At 31.8% G+C, this 17,103-nt stretch overlaps 1 protein-coding gene and 1 long non-coding RNA gene across 2 annotated transcripts; both read left to right on the top strand.

The window, feature by feature from the left end:
- The first annotated feature begins 9,468 nt into the window (after nt 1–9,468).
- Nucleotides 9,469–13,766, top strand: LOC125370903 (agamous-like MADS-box protein AGL15). The gene is made up of 4 exons (XM_048378339.1): nt 9,469–10,072; nt 10,521–10,693; nt 10,777–10,827; nt 13,440–13,766. Exons 1-4 carry the CDS (start codon nt 9,469–9,471, stop codon nt 13,764–13,766), a joined length of 1,155 nt encoding a protein of 384 aa, XP_048234296.1.
- Nucleotides 13,767–14,976: 1,210 nt separating this feature from the next.
- On the top strand, nt 14,977–16,323 carry LOC125370981. Its single transcript, XR_007217111.1, has 2 exons — nt 14,977–15,686; nt 15,789–16,323. It is a non-coding gene; the product is annotated as an uncharacterized LOC125370981 (long non-coding RNA).
- Nucleotides 16,324–17,103: the final 780 nt, after the last annotated feature.

The following is a 17,103-nucleotide window of genomic DNA, read 5'->3' as shown; positions in this document are numbered from 1 at the left end:
CTCTTAGTGATTAAGCACGCTAGAGAATAACTTGGATTGTAAGAACCACAAATAGGCTCGAGGTAATACACTGTTAAACACTGGAATTCAAGTCCGGTTGCTTAAAAAGTTTCATATCGAAACTTTATAATGCTCAACTCTAGACCCAATATTTGGCCCATGATAAGTTGGTTTGAAGTGCCAATTTTACATAACAATGGAGGGTCTGTTTGATATTGAAGTTGGAATCTTATTTATATTTTATCTTCTGAATTTTAATATTTTTGTTTTGTAAAATGCAGGTAAATTATTATATTAATTCAAAAAGAATTTCAAACATGCTTTTCAATAATATGTCACTACACATTATTTCAGTAGACACCCTTTTCTTTCCTCTTTTGTAGCTCGATGAGCTTCCACATTAAGATGGATTATATAATATTCAAGACAAAGAAAACTATGTATATATTATTGCAGACTGATTACTGTAGTCTCCTGCTTTGATTTGCTGGGTTGTCCTGCCATTAATGGAACAACTACAATGAGCAACTTGTTGAGAAAAGGTGAAAGGTATTAGTAAATCGAGAAACTTTTATGTAAATTCTGCCTATTATATTGTATGTAGATGGGTTCAATAAAAAATAATCAAATTGCACTTGCTTAATTGATCTTAATTATTCTAAATGATGCAGGCGTTATTAGTTGGTGTGATTTATTTTTATTAAATGAATACATATAAAATCTATTTAAGAATTTTTCTAGCAAATTATATGAGCACATTATTAACTTTGACGAAAAAAATATTAAGTATCACATTATATATGTTTATTAGTATATAGAAATAATTTCAAAAAGAAAAAAGAAACAGTAATATAAATATTTCAGACCCTATGATCACACCGCACATGCTTATTCTAATAAAAATTAATACATACTCCGTCAGACCTATTTGAATATTCATATCTTCAATCTGTAACCAAAGAAGGAGAGAACAATAATGGCTGCAACGCAGGTTGTGCTAACCGATGGCAAGACGGTGGCTCCAGATGATTTCTTTGGTGCAGGGGCCGGACTGCTGGCACTCGTGCCGGGACCCTGACTAGGACCTGGTGCAGGAGTAGGAGCATGATATTGATGTTGAGTTGCTTGGACAAGATCAGACAAAATTACCAAAAGCAACATAAAAGCAATGAAAGAAGCATTAGCCATTCTGGTTATATCTTGTTTTATTTCAAGATGAAAAAGAAATGGAGATTTTAATTAGAAAAAGCAAAGACAAAGAGAGGTTTATATATAGAGAGAGAGATTGGACATACAAGGAACAAATGAGTAATCACTTGGAAATACAAGGAACAAATGAGTAATAACTTGAAAAACGTGTGTTTACTCATTGCTGACATATTTACGTGTGAATCATAATTAGTTAACAAATTAAGATTAGCTTAATTCAGAGTGTAAATCTTAAACCTATGGAAAGAAAATCTTCTATTAATTCCAAAATTAGAAAAGAAAAATTGCTTAATCAAGAGGTATATTATAACCCGTAATATATATATATTCACTAGTATTTATGGGAGTAAATTATTATTATAAAAATTTATATTATAATAATATATTATAAATTAATATAATATAATATTTATTAAACATATTTAATTATTTTATAAGTCTTTTTTGTTATATGATAAAAACTCGTATATTATTATATACTACATAACTTAAATTTTAAACAAAAATTTATATAAAATCATGAAATGTTTTTATTTTTTAATTTATTTTGATTTAATGACTCATCATCAATACTAAGCTTTATATATTTATTTTATTTATCTTCTTCTATTTATTTTAGTTGAATAATTATTTTTATTTATTTTCTAAAAATTAATTTTATTATGTTATTTTATGAATTATTTAATAAAATATTGAAATAAAATCAGTATCTTAATAAAGAAAGAAATATGAAAAGATTTGATTTTAGTTTTAATAATTGTGTAGTTTTTATTAATAGTAATATTATTATAATTAATTAAAAATAAGATTTTCTTTTTCGAAAAAGCAATAGTAAGAAAAAATATAAGAAGAGATGAATTATGAATTTTCATGATAAAAAGGAGCAAATATTAATAAAATTTGATGGGTAGATAATTTAGTATGTAAAAATATATTAATCGCATGAAATAATTTACTTACAATAATCCTACTAATGAAGTATTATAATAATAATCACTTAAAATAATATATCAATAAAAGTTTATATATATATATATATATATATATATATATATATATATATATATATATATATATGATGATGTTTTAATCTTTTCAAATTCCATTGAACAACATTTTAAACACCTAGAAACGTTTTTCTATGTTGTTAAGAAAAATGGTTTAGTGGTTTCAAAGTCTAAGATGTCTATTTTTCAAACGAAATTAGATTTCTTGGTCATTACATCTCTCGGTACAATTACTCCAATTGAGAGATCCCTTGCATTCACTTCCAAAGTTTCCAGATAAAATTTTGGAAAAAACCCAGCTTCAAAGATTTCTTGGTAGTTTAAATTATGTCATGGATTTTTATCCTAATTTAAACTGTCTTGCAAAACCCCTGCATGATAGGCTAAGGAAAAACCCTCCTCCTTGGTCCGATCAGCATACAAAGATAGTCCAAAGCATTAAAAAACAAGTTTTAGAAATTCCTTGCATCTGGTGATCCTTCCGCATTTAAGATTGTAGAAACGGATGCATCAGAGTTAGGATACGGTGGGATTCTAAAGCAAGTTCAAAATTCCAAAGAATGTATTGTCCAGTTTACTTCTGCTCACTGGAATGATACCCAAAAGAATTATTCTACTATCAAAAAGGAAATCCTTTCGATAGTTCTCTGTATTTCTAAATTTCAAAGCGATCTTTTAAATCAAAAATTTCTTTTAAGGATTGATTGCAAGTCTGCAAAAGAAGTTTTACAAAAAGATGTCCAAAATATAGCTTCAAAATGATTTTCTTGGCAAGCTATTTTATCTATTTTTGATTTTGAGATTGAATTTATTCGAGGAGAATCAAATTCTATTCCTGACTTTCTAACCAGAGAGTTCTTACAAAAACAGGAGTGATACAAAATGCCAAGAAAATCAAAGTCCAAAGAAGAAAAGTCTACGGCTAGTTCAAAGCCGGCCCAATTTCAAAGCCCAGTGAAGGAAGTTCTCCCTTCAACTTCAAAGCCCATCAGGACTTGGACTGAGATAATCCAAGAAGAAATTAATCAACCGGATCCAGTCCAAACACGAATAGATCCTTTTGATGCCGATCAAGCCAAACAAATTCAGGAATGGCTTGCTCAGCAAGACCCTGAATTCATTCAAAGAGTGGAAGAATACAAAAGACAAATGGTTCAATCCCTGTCTGAACCATCTACAAAGCAAATTATTCCAAAGCTAGAAGCAACTCCAAAGTCGTCATCTTCCTCCACAAAGGGTAAAGGTATATTATCTATCCCTTTTCAAAATACCGAGATAGAGATTTTCCCTCCAAATCTATCTCAAAACTCAAATAGTCTTTCAAAGCCAAACTCTCAGGAGATTGTTTTGACGCAATCAAAACGTTTTAAATCAAATGAGTATTTGGAAAAACCTATTTTTCAAAATGTTTTAACCATTGAGGAAGGATCCTGCACAGAAAGCCCCTCAAAACTGGTTTCAAAGATTTTTCCTCCAGGTTGGTTTTTTAAACCCTGGAATATTTCAAAGCCTCAGGCTTATTACCAGTCAATCCTTGAGGTTACTGGTTCAGCCAAATTCAAGCATTTCAAAAAAGACAAAGCCCATAAAGACCCTGCATATTCAACATGCACAATCCAAAGAATCCTTCACCCGTCTGATTGGGGTATGGATTTACACTCTCTTCGTTCCTTCCCTACTTCTCTAAAAAGAACCTACCCTTCAAATCTAAACACCTCTTTCTCCTATTGGGATTACCAGCAAGCCTGGTTCAATACCTTTCTTATCCAAAACGAAGGTAGAAGCCACTCCTGGCTATTCTACTTCGACACCAATATCCAAACCTCCAAAATCCCTTACTGGTTTAAACAGTGGTGGAATTACTACGGTAATGCCCCTAAGACTCTTATTACCGAAGTCTTACCCCTGTTCAACCTCTTCAAAGCAAATTACAAACCAAATTCCATGGAAAAGCGTTTTCCCCCGCTTCTCCTTTTCTGTTCAAATTTCTTTTTACCCTGGGTATGTGTATGGTACTTTCACTTCAATCTGCTTCCAGATGGTGAGATTACACTTATCCGTCGATTTAAAGTAAAATGGTGGGATAAATTCAATCACCAAGACAAACTGTCCCTAAAAGCCGTTCAAAACTTCTTGACCAAACATAGCTTCTTGCCTCCTCCTAAAGAACACACAACGTTCTTGGCACAAAAGTCTTTTCTCCTTCCAAAGCTTGCCGCAGCCCAAACCGAAGAAGATTTCCTACAACTTATAAAACAGTTGTCTGAGACAGCTTCTTCTAAAGGCAAATCCAAAGCCTCATCATCATCCTCTTCCAGCGCTAGTACTGCTGCATTCGATTTGGATGATCCAGCGGGAGACGATTGTTATGGGATACTCAAAATCTCATAAATATTATCTCCTCCTTTAAAAGCCCATGGGTTAAAAACCAGAAATGGTAGCCCAAGGTTATTTTTGTTGGGCCAAAAAGCCCACACTAAAGCCCAGTAAAAGAAAAGAAAAAGAAAAAAGAAAAAGAAAAAGAAAAGAAAAAAAAAAGAAAAGAAAAGAAAAGACAAAAGAAAAAGAAAAGTAAAAAAAAAAAAAAAGTAAAAGATTCCTTCAAAGCATGGCCGACAACTTTCTCAAAAGACGGTTGGCATTATCAAAAGACTCCAAAGCATGTGAAGCATCTCCACAAGACTCCAAAGACAAGTGGAATCATTTCTACTCCACTAAGCAAAGCATCCAAAGCCCGTGACAAGTATCCAAAGCTCCAAGACCTCTATATATAGAGGAGTCCTCCTCCTTCATCCCTCAGAATTCAGAATTCAGAACTTAGAAGAGAGAAGAAAGAAAGCTCTTCCTGAGTCTAATTCTCACAGAAGAGATTAGAGTAAAAAAGAGTGAGTAAGAGAGAGAGAATCTTGTAACTCCTCTTGTAAGTCTATATTTTCTTCTGTTTCAAAGTCTTACAAAGTTGTATGTTCATTTAAAGCTTTCAAAGTTGTTTATATGTTCATGTTCAAAGCCTGTTATTATCAATAAAGCAATTCAAAGTTTATCTTCTTTATTTATCTTCTTCTTCTTTCCCCATCATCAAGCGTATGCTCTGTGCTTGCCTCGTAAGAGGATCCTGCACATCAGAAACTTGCTGATTATTTCATTCAAATTTATTTTCGGATCTATAAGTTTATAGGTACGGAAAACAGTTCTGCAAGAGCATTTAAAGCTCCCACAGTCACGAAAGCGTGAATCAGTTACAACGCCACGAACTTAGATCTATATCTTCAACGCTTATTATTTCCTTCTATTTCCTAGATCTTGTTCTTAATTTGGTATCAGAGCCTATTGGGTTCCGGGATTAGAAGCATATCTACATTATAAAGATTTTACATTCATTTTAGACTGCATCAGGTTTCCTATAGGCAAGTTCTGTTCATTTGAGGCAAGAAAGTCGAGTCGTGGTCCGAGCTTGTCTAGAAAGTTATTTTGGTTTAGGTTAAAATGAATTTAGAACCTTTCTTCCGTAGATCTTCTTCTTTCTCAAATTCTTCCGCCTCTGAATCATCGAGGTACAAGGTTCAGTAAATAGTGAAGAAATCACTATTGAAGATTTTTCAAAGCATATTGACGATTGGGAAATACCCAAAGTCCAAAAGAAACAAATTTATGAGTTTTCAAAGTTCCCTCTCTTCAAGACTGATTTTACAATCAAGACTGAAGAAAGAGATATCCAAATTTCAAAACCTTTTGAAGAGATTTATCTCTTGAATCCAAAGAATGATGACGAAGATATAGAGATAACCTCTACCCCATCTTCACCATCACCATCAGCCATTACCCAAAACCTTGAAGCAGAGATCAACATGATTTCAAAAGAGTTTGAAATTGATAAAAAACTCTTGCATGAAGATTTCTATTCAAAGAAAAACCATCTTAAGAAACTTTGGTTTTTTAAGAATTTTTTAAAAGAAAAAGATAGTATTCAGGAAAAATACTATCAATTTTGCATTCAAAACAAAGCCCAAATCAAATTTTTTGATTGGTTTCAAATTTACTGCAAAGAAAATGGCATCCTTTATTCCTTTAAGGATAAATCCATTAGTCCTGTCACAGTAAGGAACAAAGCCCCTGAGTGGAAGGTAGGAGAAAACCTAACTGTCCAGTCTGAACATCCTCCCCTTAGGAAGATAACTATTCCTTATGGAGAGAGTGAGATAGAGGCAACACCTTACAAACTGGTAGGCGAAGACCTTGAAAAGAATGTCAAGAATATTGTTCAACAGAATAATTATTCGAACACCTGTCTAAACACTATAGGAAAGCAACTGGTTAGAATAGAAAACCAGATTCAAAAGCCCCCTATAATGGTGACATCTCCAATCCCTAGTACTGGTCAACCAAAAGAGTCGAACCAGTCAGAGAAGAGATAGTAAATATGTCACGTGTCCACTCTTTTGGTTAGCTAGCTACAGATCCAACTCTAAATTTTTTTTTTTTGAACAATATCCAACTCTTTAAATGGATGATCCAAATAAATAATTTATTTTAGTCGAAAATGGTGTGATTTATAGTAGTTTATTAATTTTTATAGGATTAAAATAGAAATGTATATAATATTATGATAGTATTAGGATTAAATATGTTAATTAATAATTAATTCTATCAGAATTAAAAAATTAAAATAATTATATATAGGATTAGGATAGAATAAAATTAGTAATTACCGATTAATTATAATACTATTTTAGTTAGTTCAAAAATTCTTCCTCTTTTTATACTTTTATATATATTAGTTTTTTTAATCCACGTGCATTGCATATAAATATTAATAATTGGACTCGTGTATATTCTTTTCTCGTGTAATTTTTATATGTATTAATTCAAAAATGAAAAAAATTACACTTAAAATCATGATTATAAAATATTATAGTAAATTTTAAATAAATAAAAGATATTAAATGAAAAAATAAAATAATTAATGAAGATAATACATCTATTTGAAACGTTATTTCAATTGATATGATCATCGATCATGTTAATAATTCTAACAATAAAATATAAAAATATGATAAAAACATAGATAACAATTTGCATCGTATATTATTTTTAACTATAAATGATACTTTGTCTATTGTTAAATTACCTATTTAAGTTATTTTTAGTAGTTATTTTATTATTTTAATTTTCTCTTTTTATTTTATCGAGTTTGGAATTTTAAATAATTAATTAAAAAATGAGACATATAATTCAAATAAAAAATTATATCTCAAATATTTAACTAAAAGTTTATTGATTAATCACATTTTATGTTCTAAAAATATATCGAATTACTTCCTTTGATACTATATACATCAAGTTGATATGTAGTCGCTCAAATAGAGCAAAACTCAATCACATTATAAAATTATAACTACTTAAAAATCACTAAATAAGAATGTATAAATTTATCTTATTCAATTAAGATTTTATCTTATTAGATATTAGCCACAAGTACTACATTAGGGTAAAGTAAAAAGTAATAAAATTATCACATCAAGACATTATCTCTATAATACTTGGTCTATCATATTAGTGATCTTCTAGACCATAACTTCTTTATTATAATAAATTAATTTTTTAATTATATAATAAATTAATTTTTTTAATTATATAATAAATTTTTAATCTTAAAAATAGTAGTATCAATTACATTGATATATTAATTTATATAATATTTAATTTTTAGATTAAATTTTATATTATTGCATTATTAAAAGTTTAGAATTTAAAAAAAAATAAGAATATTTTAAAATAGTTAGTTTGCTATTATTTTTAAAATTTTATATATCAATATTTAATATTAAATTTTTTATTAAATTGTATTTATCAACATAGTCATACAACACACGGGTAAACAACTAGTATAGTATAAATCCAACTACTATCTATTGTTCTTAAATTTTTTAAATATTTTTCTTTAAAAAGTAAAATTTATATTTTCATTTGATTTATAATAATACTACTATTAAATGTATAAATTTTAAAGATTATTAAGACTAAATAGTGAACTTTTTTCCATATTTTTCTTTATTAACATGAAGATCTTATTTCAATATTTTTATTAAATAATATTTAAATAATATAATTAAATTATTGTAAGAAAATGGATGAAAGCAGTTATTCAATTAAAATAAATTTGTTGATAAAGAATAATTTTAATAAAAAAATAATTGAATAAAGTCAACAAATAAAGTTTAGTATTGATAATGAGTCATCAAATCAAAGCAGAAATTTATTTTAAATATTTTATAGTTTATATAAATTTATTTGAAGACTAATAAATTATTAAGTTTATAAAATATACATAAAATATGAATTCTTACTATACAAAAAATAACTCATAAAATAGTTAAATAAGTTTAATAAAGATTATATTATATGTTAATTTACTAAAACTTTAAATTATTACTTTAATAATAATAATTTACGAGAATAACGAGTGTGGCGAGCAATACTAATTCAACCATACAACTTTTATCAATTTTTTTAAAAATCTCTTTTCTGAGTTTTAAAAATTACTTTTTGAAAGCAACATGGAAATTAGTCCTCTGGACTATTTTGGCCTCCTTGGAACGTAATAAAAGAAATTCAATAATTTTACCAAAAGTAATTGCAAAAAAGAATATTAACAAAAGTTATTGAGAAAAAAAATAAATCTAATGAACAAAAGAAAATTCTAAACTTGCTTTTTTTAATATTCACCATTAATTAGGGTTTAATGCAGACTAAATCTAGGCAATGCAATAGGTCTAAATATTCTCGTCTCTAGAATCAAATAGATAATTTTAGAAAAATGTTATAATAATGGAATCTGTCATAGATTAAAAATGATAAGGTACAAAAAGAATTAATATATAATGAAAGAAAATAATATCTAGTTTACCCATATTGTGGTGTATGCATCAAATTAGAGAAAGAATTGACCGTTTAAATATATATTTTACATCTTACAATATTCTTTCCACAATTTGAGCCAATTGTCTATGTTATTACCATAAATTCCTATATTGGGATGTCACCGGCGATCGGAAGATCTGTGCCTTCCCTATTAGGCCACTACCTTCTTAAATTGAAGTATGAATTCACCCCACACCGTTGGATCTTGATGTAGAAATTCTTTTAATTATCCAATGATTCCAACCTTTGCAAACCTTTCTATAAATATACTTCAAACCCTAAACCATATCTCTTGCCCTATTCTTGCATGTCATACATAATCTTAATCGCCATGGATGCCACAGAAATAACCAACCAAAGGCAGCGCAAGACAAGCAAAGGCAGGCAAAAGATCGAGATCAAGAAGTTAGAGAATGTAAACAGACGCTATGTTACTTTTTCTAAACGCAAGCATGGGATTTTCAAAAAAGCCACCGAGCTTTCCACCTTATGCGGTGCTGAAATCGCCGTTGTACTTTTCTCTGGACATGGGAAAGTGTTTTCTTGTGGCAACCCAGATGTGGACGAGGTTATTGATCGATATCTGGCCGAGACAGAAGGAGATGGTGGAAATTCTTGTTTAGTGGAAAGCAGCAGCAGCAGCAGTAGTACTGCAGTACAGACTGTGGATGAGCAAGAATACAATAAATCTCTTGCGCGATTAGAAGAGATGAAAAGAGCTGTGCAGATGAATAGCAACGTGATCAACAACGGAGAATTTTGGTGGGATTTACCCATAGAGATGATGGGGAAGGAAGAGCTTGAAGGTTATAAAGAATCGCTGGTGAAGTTGAGGAAGAATGTTCTTTCAAAGATTGAAGAGATGGCCGCAAACAATGCTGCGAATGAGTCAAGGATTATCAGCCAGTTCATTCATCAAAATGGAGCTTGGAGTGGTGAGATCTTTAATTCTAACATTTATGGAGGTGGTTTATTGTGACTATGTTGTAATATTCCGTTTATTATTAGTTCTCAGGAACACAGTTAGGGTTTAGTTATTCTAGCATCAGATATTATGTTACAAGGCAAAATAAAGTTCATTAAAGCAAGTAGGCCTCTTATGCAAGAATTCAACTTAATTCAGTTATATTTAGTGAATTCTCAGCTTCTAAAAAGCAATAAAATAAAATATGCACTTGAAATAATTCAAATTTAATAAATTTATTTATTTATTCAGCTTTCATATTTAGAAAGCTGATGATTGTGTTTTCACTTGCAAGTGCATATTGCTGCTGCAGTAAAATGATTCATATCTCAGTCCTTCATTGAAATAACATAGTAAACCGAGTGGGTAAGGAAATAATTATTATTTATGAAAAAACAGCAAGTTGATCGTTGGTTTAGATTTAGTTGCTGCAAATCATGTTCAGGAATTAGATCTCCATATTTGCATCGACAGACGTTCAAGGGTAGTATATGTATTGCGATGGGAATATCCTTTGCCTCAATCTCTTTTATCTGCCGATTGCTTGAAGGTTTTTAAATTAAAGCAGTGTGCTCTAGGGAATCTGTGGCCTGTCTGTTGTAAAATGAATTTGCCCTCTTTACAAATATTATCTCTAGATGGTTGTTGGATTTATATTCGGAATCTCAACGTCAGATGCCCCGTAATATACAACTTTCTGGTTTTGGAAAATTGAAGAAGGTTAAGGTATGTGGGAATGACATTTCTAAAGTTCAGATTGTAGTGCCAAGTCTTGAAACTTTTGAGAAGTCAAGTTAAAGCTTCCCTTCACTGCAGACCTTGTGTGCAGAGATATTTGCTCTATGTTTCCATTGCTTAAAGTTTTGGTCTTAGGATGTTATAAAATACAGCAGATTAAAATCTCAAGTCCAAGGCTTCAGAAGTTGGGGCTGTCTGCATCTAAGATGGATGATGTTACACTCATTCAAGAATGAGAGTGAAGTATTTCCAACTAGCTTTTCCATAAATACTTCAAGTTTAGAGTCATGTTAAACTTGTTTAGGATTGGCTTAAGTGTTGCTCATTTCCTTAAATTGAGAAAATTTCTTGGAAAGTTAAGCCATGATGGAGATCTCACCTTGCACATTACCTCTATCAAGGTATGTAAATGAGAACCTTAAATTTTTTATTCTTAATTTTATTGCTTTTTAAGCTTAAGATATTAACATGATATGCTTTCCATTATTTTTGCCGCACCTAGATCATTTTATAGATCAGCTTCCTGCTAGAGGATCTGAATGATGCACCGATCCCTCCTTTACCTGATGTGAAGCACTTAAGTCTAAAGATCAATGATTTTCTTTTTGATGACAAGGAAGGCGGAGCTCCACATCAGCATTTTATTTACCGTTCATATCATACTTAATTTTGGGTAAATTATTTCGTTGGTACTGAATCTTTTTCACTTATATCTAAATAGTACCAATTTTTCAATTTGTTTCTTTTTAGTATCATATTTATTATTTATATTTCAACTAATAGTATCTATTGAGATTTCGGTAATTTTTTGTTGATGTGTTGATTAGTATCATGATTAAGTAAACTTTCAGCTGCCACATCAGTAAAAAATTACCAGAATTCCAATGGGTACTAATATCACCAAAAGTGTAAGGTAATAATAATGTAATTCATTTCAAGGGTTTAAATAATAATGTTGGAGGGTTGTATTAGCATTAGTCTTTTATCAATGTTTTAAGTGGGTGTTTATAAGAGTAGTGTTAGTTATTTTCATATCTGGTGTGGTCCTAAAGATCAGGAGGAACGTGAGTTCCAGTTTTTTAGGAGTAGTATTTTGTGGGTGTGTGGAATAGTGGTTCGCCCATTGAGTATGTTAGTAGTCTAGGTGAACTGTCAAGTATTGGCGAGTGCTTAACTTGCATGAGGATTCGCCTTTAGGCAAGTCCCCATCAACTACGGTAAATTGAAATATAAATAATGAATGTGGTACTAAAAAGGAATAAATTAAAGAATTGGTACCATTTGGATAGAAGTAGCAAAGTTTTGATACCAACAGCGCAATTTATCGAATAATCAAACGTGACATAGACGATGAGTGAAATGCTGATGTAGAGCTCCGCCCTCCGTATTATAAAGAATTAGACGGATTCCTAATGGGTATCATCTGCTTGTAATTGAAACTAAAATTAAAATTTCGATACCAAAAAATAAAATTAAAACATTAATATCAATTGAAAGTTAAATTTTTTGATACCAATAGTGTTATTTACCCAAAAGAGCAACACCACAAAAATGCAGAAGAAAAAATCAGAAAAAAAAAAAAAGATAAAGAGGACTCTAGGTGTGTATTAAAAAGCCAATAAGGATAGTTATATTTTCAATTTAAATACTAAAAAGAAAAAAACAGATCTACAAAGATATAGGGAGATCAAGGACTGGCTTTTAGAGAAAGAAGTTTAATATTTTTTTTTTTTATTTGAATCACATATCAATATGATTGAACTTGCAAGTCTAATCAAATTCCAAACAAAGATTGTTTTCACCTTGATCTCATGCTTTGGGGTTCACCCGAAGGATAGTTTTTGAAGGCTAAATTATTTTTTCCAAAGAAACAGAGAGTGATAGGAAGAAGAAAGGGGAGAAAGAGTCGAAGGCTAAATTATTTTTTCCTAAGAAATAGAGAGCGATAGGGAGAAGAAGGAGGAAGAAAGAGAGAGATAAGGGATAAAAAAAATAATAAATAAAAGAAGTCAAATTTTAATATTTTATACTTCTAAGTTTTGCCACTTAAGCTTTTATATTTACGTAAATACCATAAAATTGAAAATTTTAAAAAATTCACCCTAAAATGAGAATTTTTTTTTTCTTTCAAAACCCCACCTCCTGCACCAAATAAGGAGGTCACTTTCCTTTTGAAATGGTGAATTTCCCTGCGTTGCTCTCAGAAAAGAAAAAGACGATGAAACTGCAGCTTGCATTTATGCTCCCATATGGTTAAGAGTCTGCACCAAGTTCTGCCATAGTTGAGGTATTGAGGTTAGCTCCATTGAGTCATAGTCCTATGAGTACCTGGTCCTCTTCTACTAAGAATGAAGATATTTCAAGGGCTAGGAAATGAACTTGCTCTAAACCCAGTTCATTAGGAGAAGTATATGGCAAGTGCTTCTTGCCATAGTCGTTCAACTTGCTTCATGGAGTTAGTTATTGTACCGGGCGAGGACTTTTATTATTTGCCTTAAAAACTGTTTAGAGACTATGTATCTCATATAGAAACATACCCAATTCAGAATTTCATTTCCTATAATATCTTATCTAACCAATATCGCAACTATTTATGCCAGATTTTCAACCACTCTGAACCCACAAACTTCTATAAAGCCAACACTCACCCTAAATGGTGTGAGGCTATGGAAGAAGAACTTTTTGCTCTAGAAAAGAATGATACATGGAGTATTGTATCTCTTCCTCCGGATAAAAAACTCGTGGGATGCAAGTGGATATACAAAATCAAGTACAACAGTGATGGAATCATTGAAAGATACAAGGTCAGACTTGTAGCCCGAGGCTTCACGCAAACCTATGGAGTTGACTATCAAGAGGTCCTTGCTCCAGTGGCCAAAATGAATATGGTCATAATCCTCCTCTCAATAGCAATCAATCAGGGCTAGAATCTATTCCAAATGGATGTCAAGAACGCCTTCTTATAAAGAAATTTATAAGAGGAAGTTTACATGAAGCTACCTCCTAGACATAAGTCACCATCAGACACTTCCCTGGTATGTAAGCTAAAGAAGGTAATCTATGGCTTGAAACAGTCCCCGAGAACATGGTATGTCAAACTCAGCCGTTTTTTATTAAGCATTAATTTCAATAAATGTGAATCTGATTCGTCTATGTTTGTTAAACACACTTATAAACACATTGTTGTCATTTTAGTGTATGTTGATGATATCATAATAACAGAAAACTATGATTAAGGGACAGAGGAGGTCAAACAAAGTCTGAAAAGAGAGTTTGATATCAAAGACCTTGGCCAGCTTTCATATTTCCTAGGTATAGAATGGCAAAATCTAACAAGGGTTTATTTGTATCTCAAAGGAAATATACCCATTATCTATTAAAGGAAACTGGAAAAATAGGAGTTAAACCTGCCATCACTCCAATGGAAACCAAAATTAAACTCAATTTAGAAGATAGAGAACCTTTAACCAACATAGGGCATTATTAGCGCCTGGTAGGAAAACTAATTTATTTAACTGTCACTAGACCTGACATCTCATTTGCAGTCAGTATGGTAAGTCAGTTCATGCATGCCCCTAGCACCAGTCACCTAGAAGCCATAGACCGAATCCTTAGATACCTCAAGGGAACACCAGGGTAAGGGATCTGGATGAAGAAAAATAATTCTACTAATATAGTTGATTTTTCTGATGCAGATTAGGCTGGAAGCTGTGACAGGAAGTCAACAACTGGTTTTTGTGTCTTTGTAGGAGGAAACTTGGTGACATAGAAAAGCAAAAAGCAAAGTGTAGTTGCTAGATCAAGCGCCGAAGCCGAATACCGTGCAATGGCATCCACGGCTAGCAAACTCATTTGGATCAAGCAAGTTCTCAAGGACATGATAATTGAGAGTAAAGAGCCTATGAAAATGCATTGCGATAACTAAGCCGCCCATCACATAGCATCAAACCCGGTGTTTCACAAACGAACCAAGCACATTGAAGTGGGTTGCCAGTTTATCAGGGAAAAAGTTCAGAAGGGAGAAATTGAAACGCTTTATATCAAGAGTCAAGATCAATTAGCAGACATATTTATAAAAGCTCTTAACAACCAGAATCATCACTTGATTCTCAGCAAGATGGGTTCAATAAACTTATACGAACCCACCTTGAGGGGGAGTGTTGAAGAAAACAGAAGTGTGAAATAAGTTTGGTATCAGAGGCTGCACAAGCTAGGCTGCTTGTGCAGACCTCTCATCACTGACCAAGGGAAAAAGGAAACATCCTTTTCCTGCAAAGCAGGAAAGGTCACTTCTATCTTTTTTCCAATTTAGAATTACCCGTTAGGACAACCGTTAGAAAGGAACTCAGCATGTATATATTGCCATCACCATTTGTAAATAACTCAAAATACTTGTATCTACATCAATTCATCACAGTTTAATAAAATTCACACATAACCTTAGCAGCAAATGTCACCAACCTGTTCAAAGCATTAGGCATGAATTTTCTTGCGGACAAGAATCAAATGTCACTTATCTTCCCATTGTAATTACGTACGAATTCGATCCTAAGCCTTAGTGACATCATTCTTCCAGACCTTTTAAATTAATAATATATAACGAATAAAAGACAAAAGAAAAAGAAAAGCGAGCAAATTAGTTCTTTCCTCAAATTTAAAAAACAAAAACAGAGCTCTTGTAGAAAGAAAAAGTGACAAAAAAGAAAAAGACTAAGCAAAGAAGTTTCAGGAAAGAAACATTTTCCACTGCTCCCCTCACCTGAATCCTCCTTTACCAGTTCTTTTCTCTATTCCATAACGCTCGAAATAGAGATCATAAAACTTTGGGCTGCCACAAGAAACATACGGTACATTCTTCTTCTTCTTCTTCTTCTTCTTCTTCTTCACGACTCGAAATATTGATGTTTTCCTTGCTTGAACTGATTATGTTTAAGTATCGTGAATGGTAGGATCTGGCAATTAATAAGATGAATGAGAAAATTGAACCCGAAATGCCACTATTGGAACCTGTTGATAGGATCTCGGAATTACCTGAGCACATTATTCACCACATTCTGTCCTCCCTATTAGCAGATGATGTTGTTCGTACTGGTGCCTTGTCAAAGTTTTGGCAATCCCTATGTTCTTCCTTCCCCATATCTGATTTTTCTGACTCGTTTTGTGATCTTGAATCAGAATCAGCATAGAATCAGAAATTCGTGACAAAAGAGACAAGTTTTTTAATTTTGTTTACTCTTCTCTCCTAAGGCTTTGTGAGCACAGGGGATACATACATAAATTTCATTAATCCATTGCCATTACTTACTGTAACACACGTACGAGCATTATTCAGGAAAAACAGCAAGTTGATCGTTGGTTGGCTATAGCTGCAGCAAATCATATTCAGGAATTAGATCTTCACATTCACATTGAAAAATGTTCAAGAGTAGTATATGTATTGCAAAAGGAATATCTTCTGCCTCAATCTATTTTATCTGCCAATTCTCTAAAGGTTTTAAAATTGTGGCAGTGTGCTGTTGAGAATCTAATGTCTGTGTATTGTAATATAAATTTTCCTTCTTTACAAGTATTATCTTTAGATGGCTGTTGCATTCATGAGGAGACTATTCGAAATCTCAACATTACTGCCCCCTGATTGAGGAGTTTTCTTTACTGAATTGTTGGAGGGTAGAAAGTATAAAACTTTCTGGTTTTGAGAAACTGAAGAAGGTTAAGTTATGTGGGAATGACATTTCTAAAGTTGAGATTGTAGTGCCAAGTCTTGAAATTCTCAATTGCACCACCGCTAATAAAGAGGTTGCGAAATTGATGTGGCTGCTTGTAAAAACTTACGGGAACTCGAGTTAAAGTCTCCCCTGATTGCACACCATGTGTATAGTTTTGTTTATGCTCCCGCATGGTCAGAGGCTTGCTGAGAGATGTGTCCTTTTTGTGGACAAACTATCTAATTACGACATCTAAAAATTACACGTTAATGGGAGGATAAAATCGGTATGGAGAAGTAAAAGACCTTTATGACTGAAATAGAAGTATGACTGAATTTGCTATATATAATATGTCCTTGTAATTTGCAGCTGTTATTTATGGTGGCTGCCTGAAAATAGCATCTTCAATTAGCATTCAATTAGTTTTAAATACGAAAGCTATCTACTTTTTTTTTTAAATCCAGTAATTGACCTTTAATGGTTTATTATGATAACTTAACTAATCATGTCATCAGAAAAAATGTCTTGTCCCAAGCTAACTACCCATGTTCTCACATAG

This window comes from Ricinus communis, chromosome 8 (assembly GCF_019578655.1).
Source record: "Ricinus communis isolate WT05 ecotype wild-type chromosome 8, ASM1957865v1, whole genome shotgun sequence".
Taxonomy (NCBI): Eukaryota; Viridiplantae; Streptophyta; class Magnoliopsida; order Malpighiales; family Euphorbiaceae; genus Ricinus; species Ricinus communis.
The sequence above is the reverse complement of the archived record's forward strand: the minus strand, read 5'-3'. Positions and strand labels throughout refer to the sequence as shown.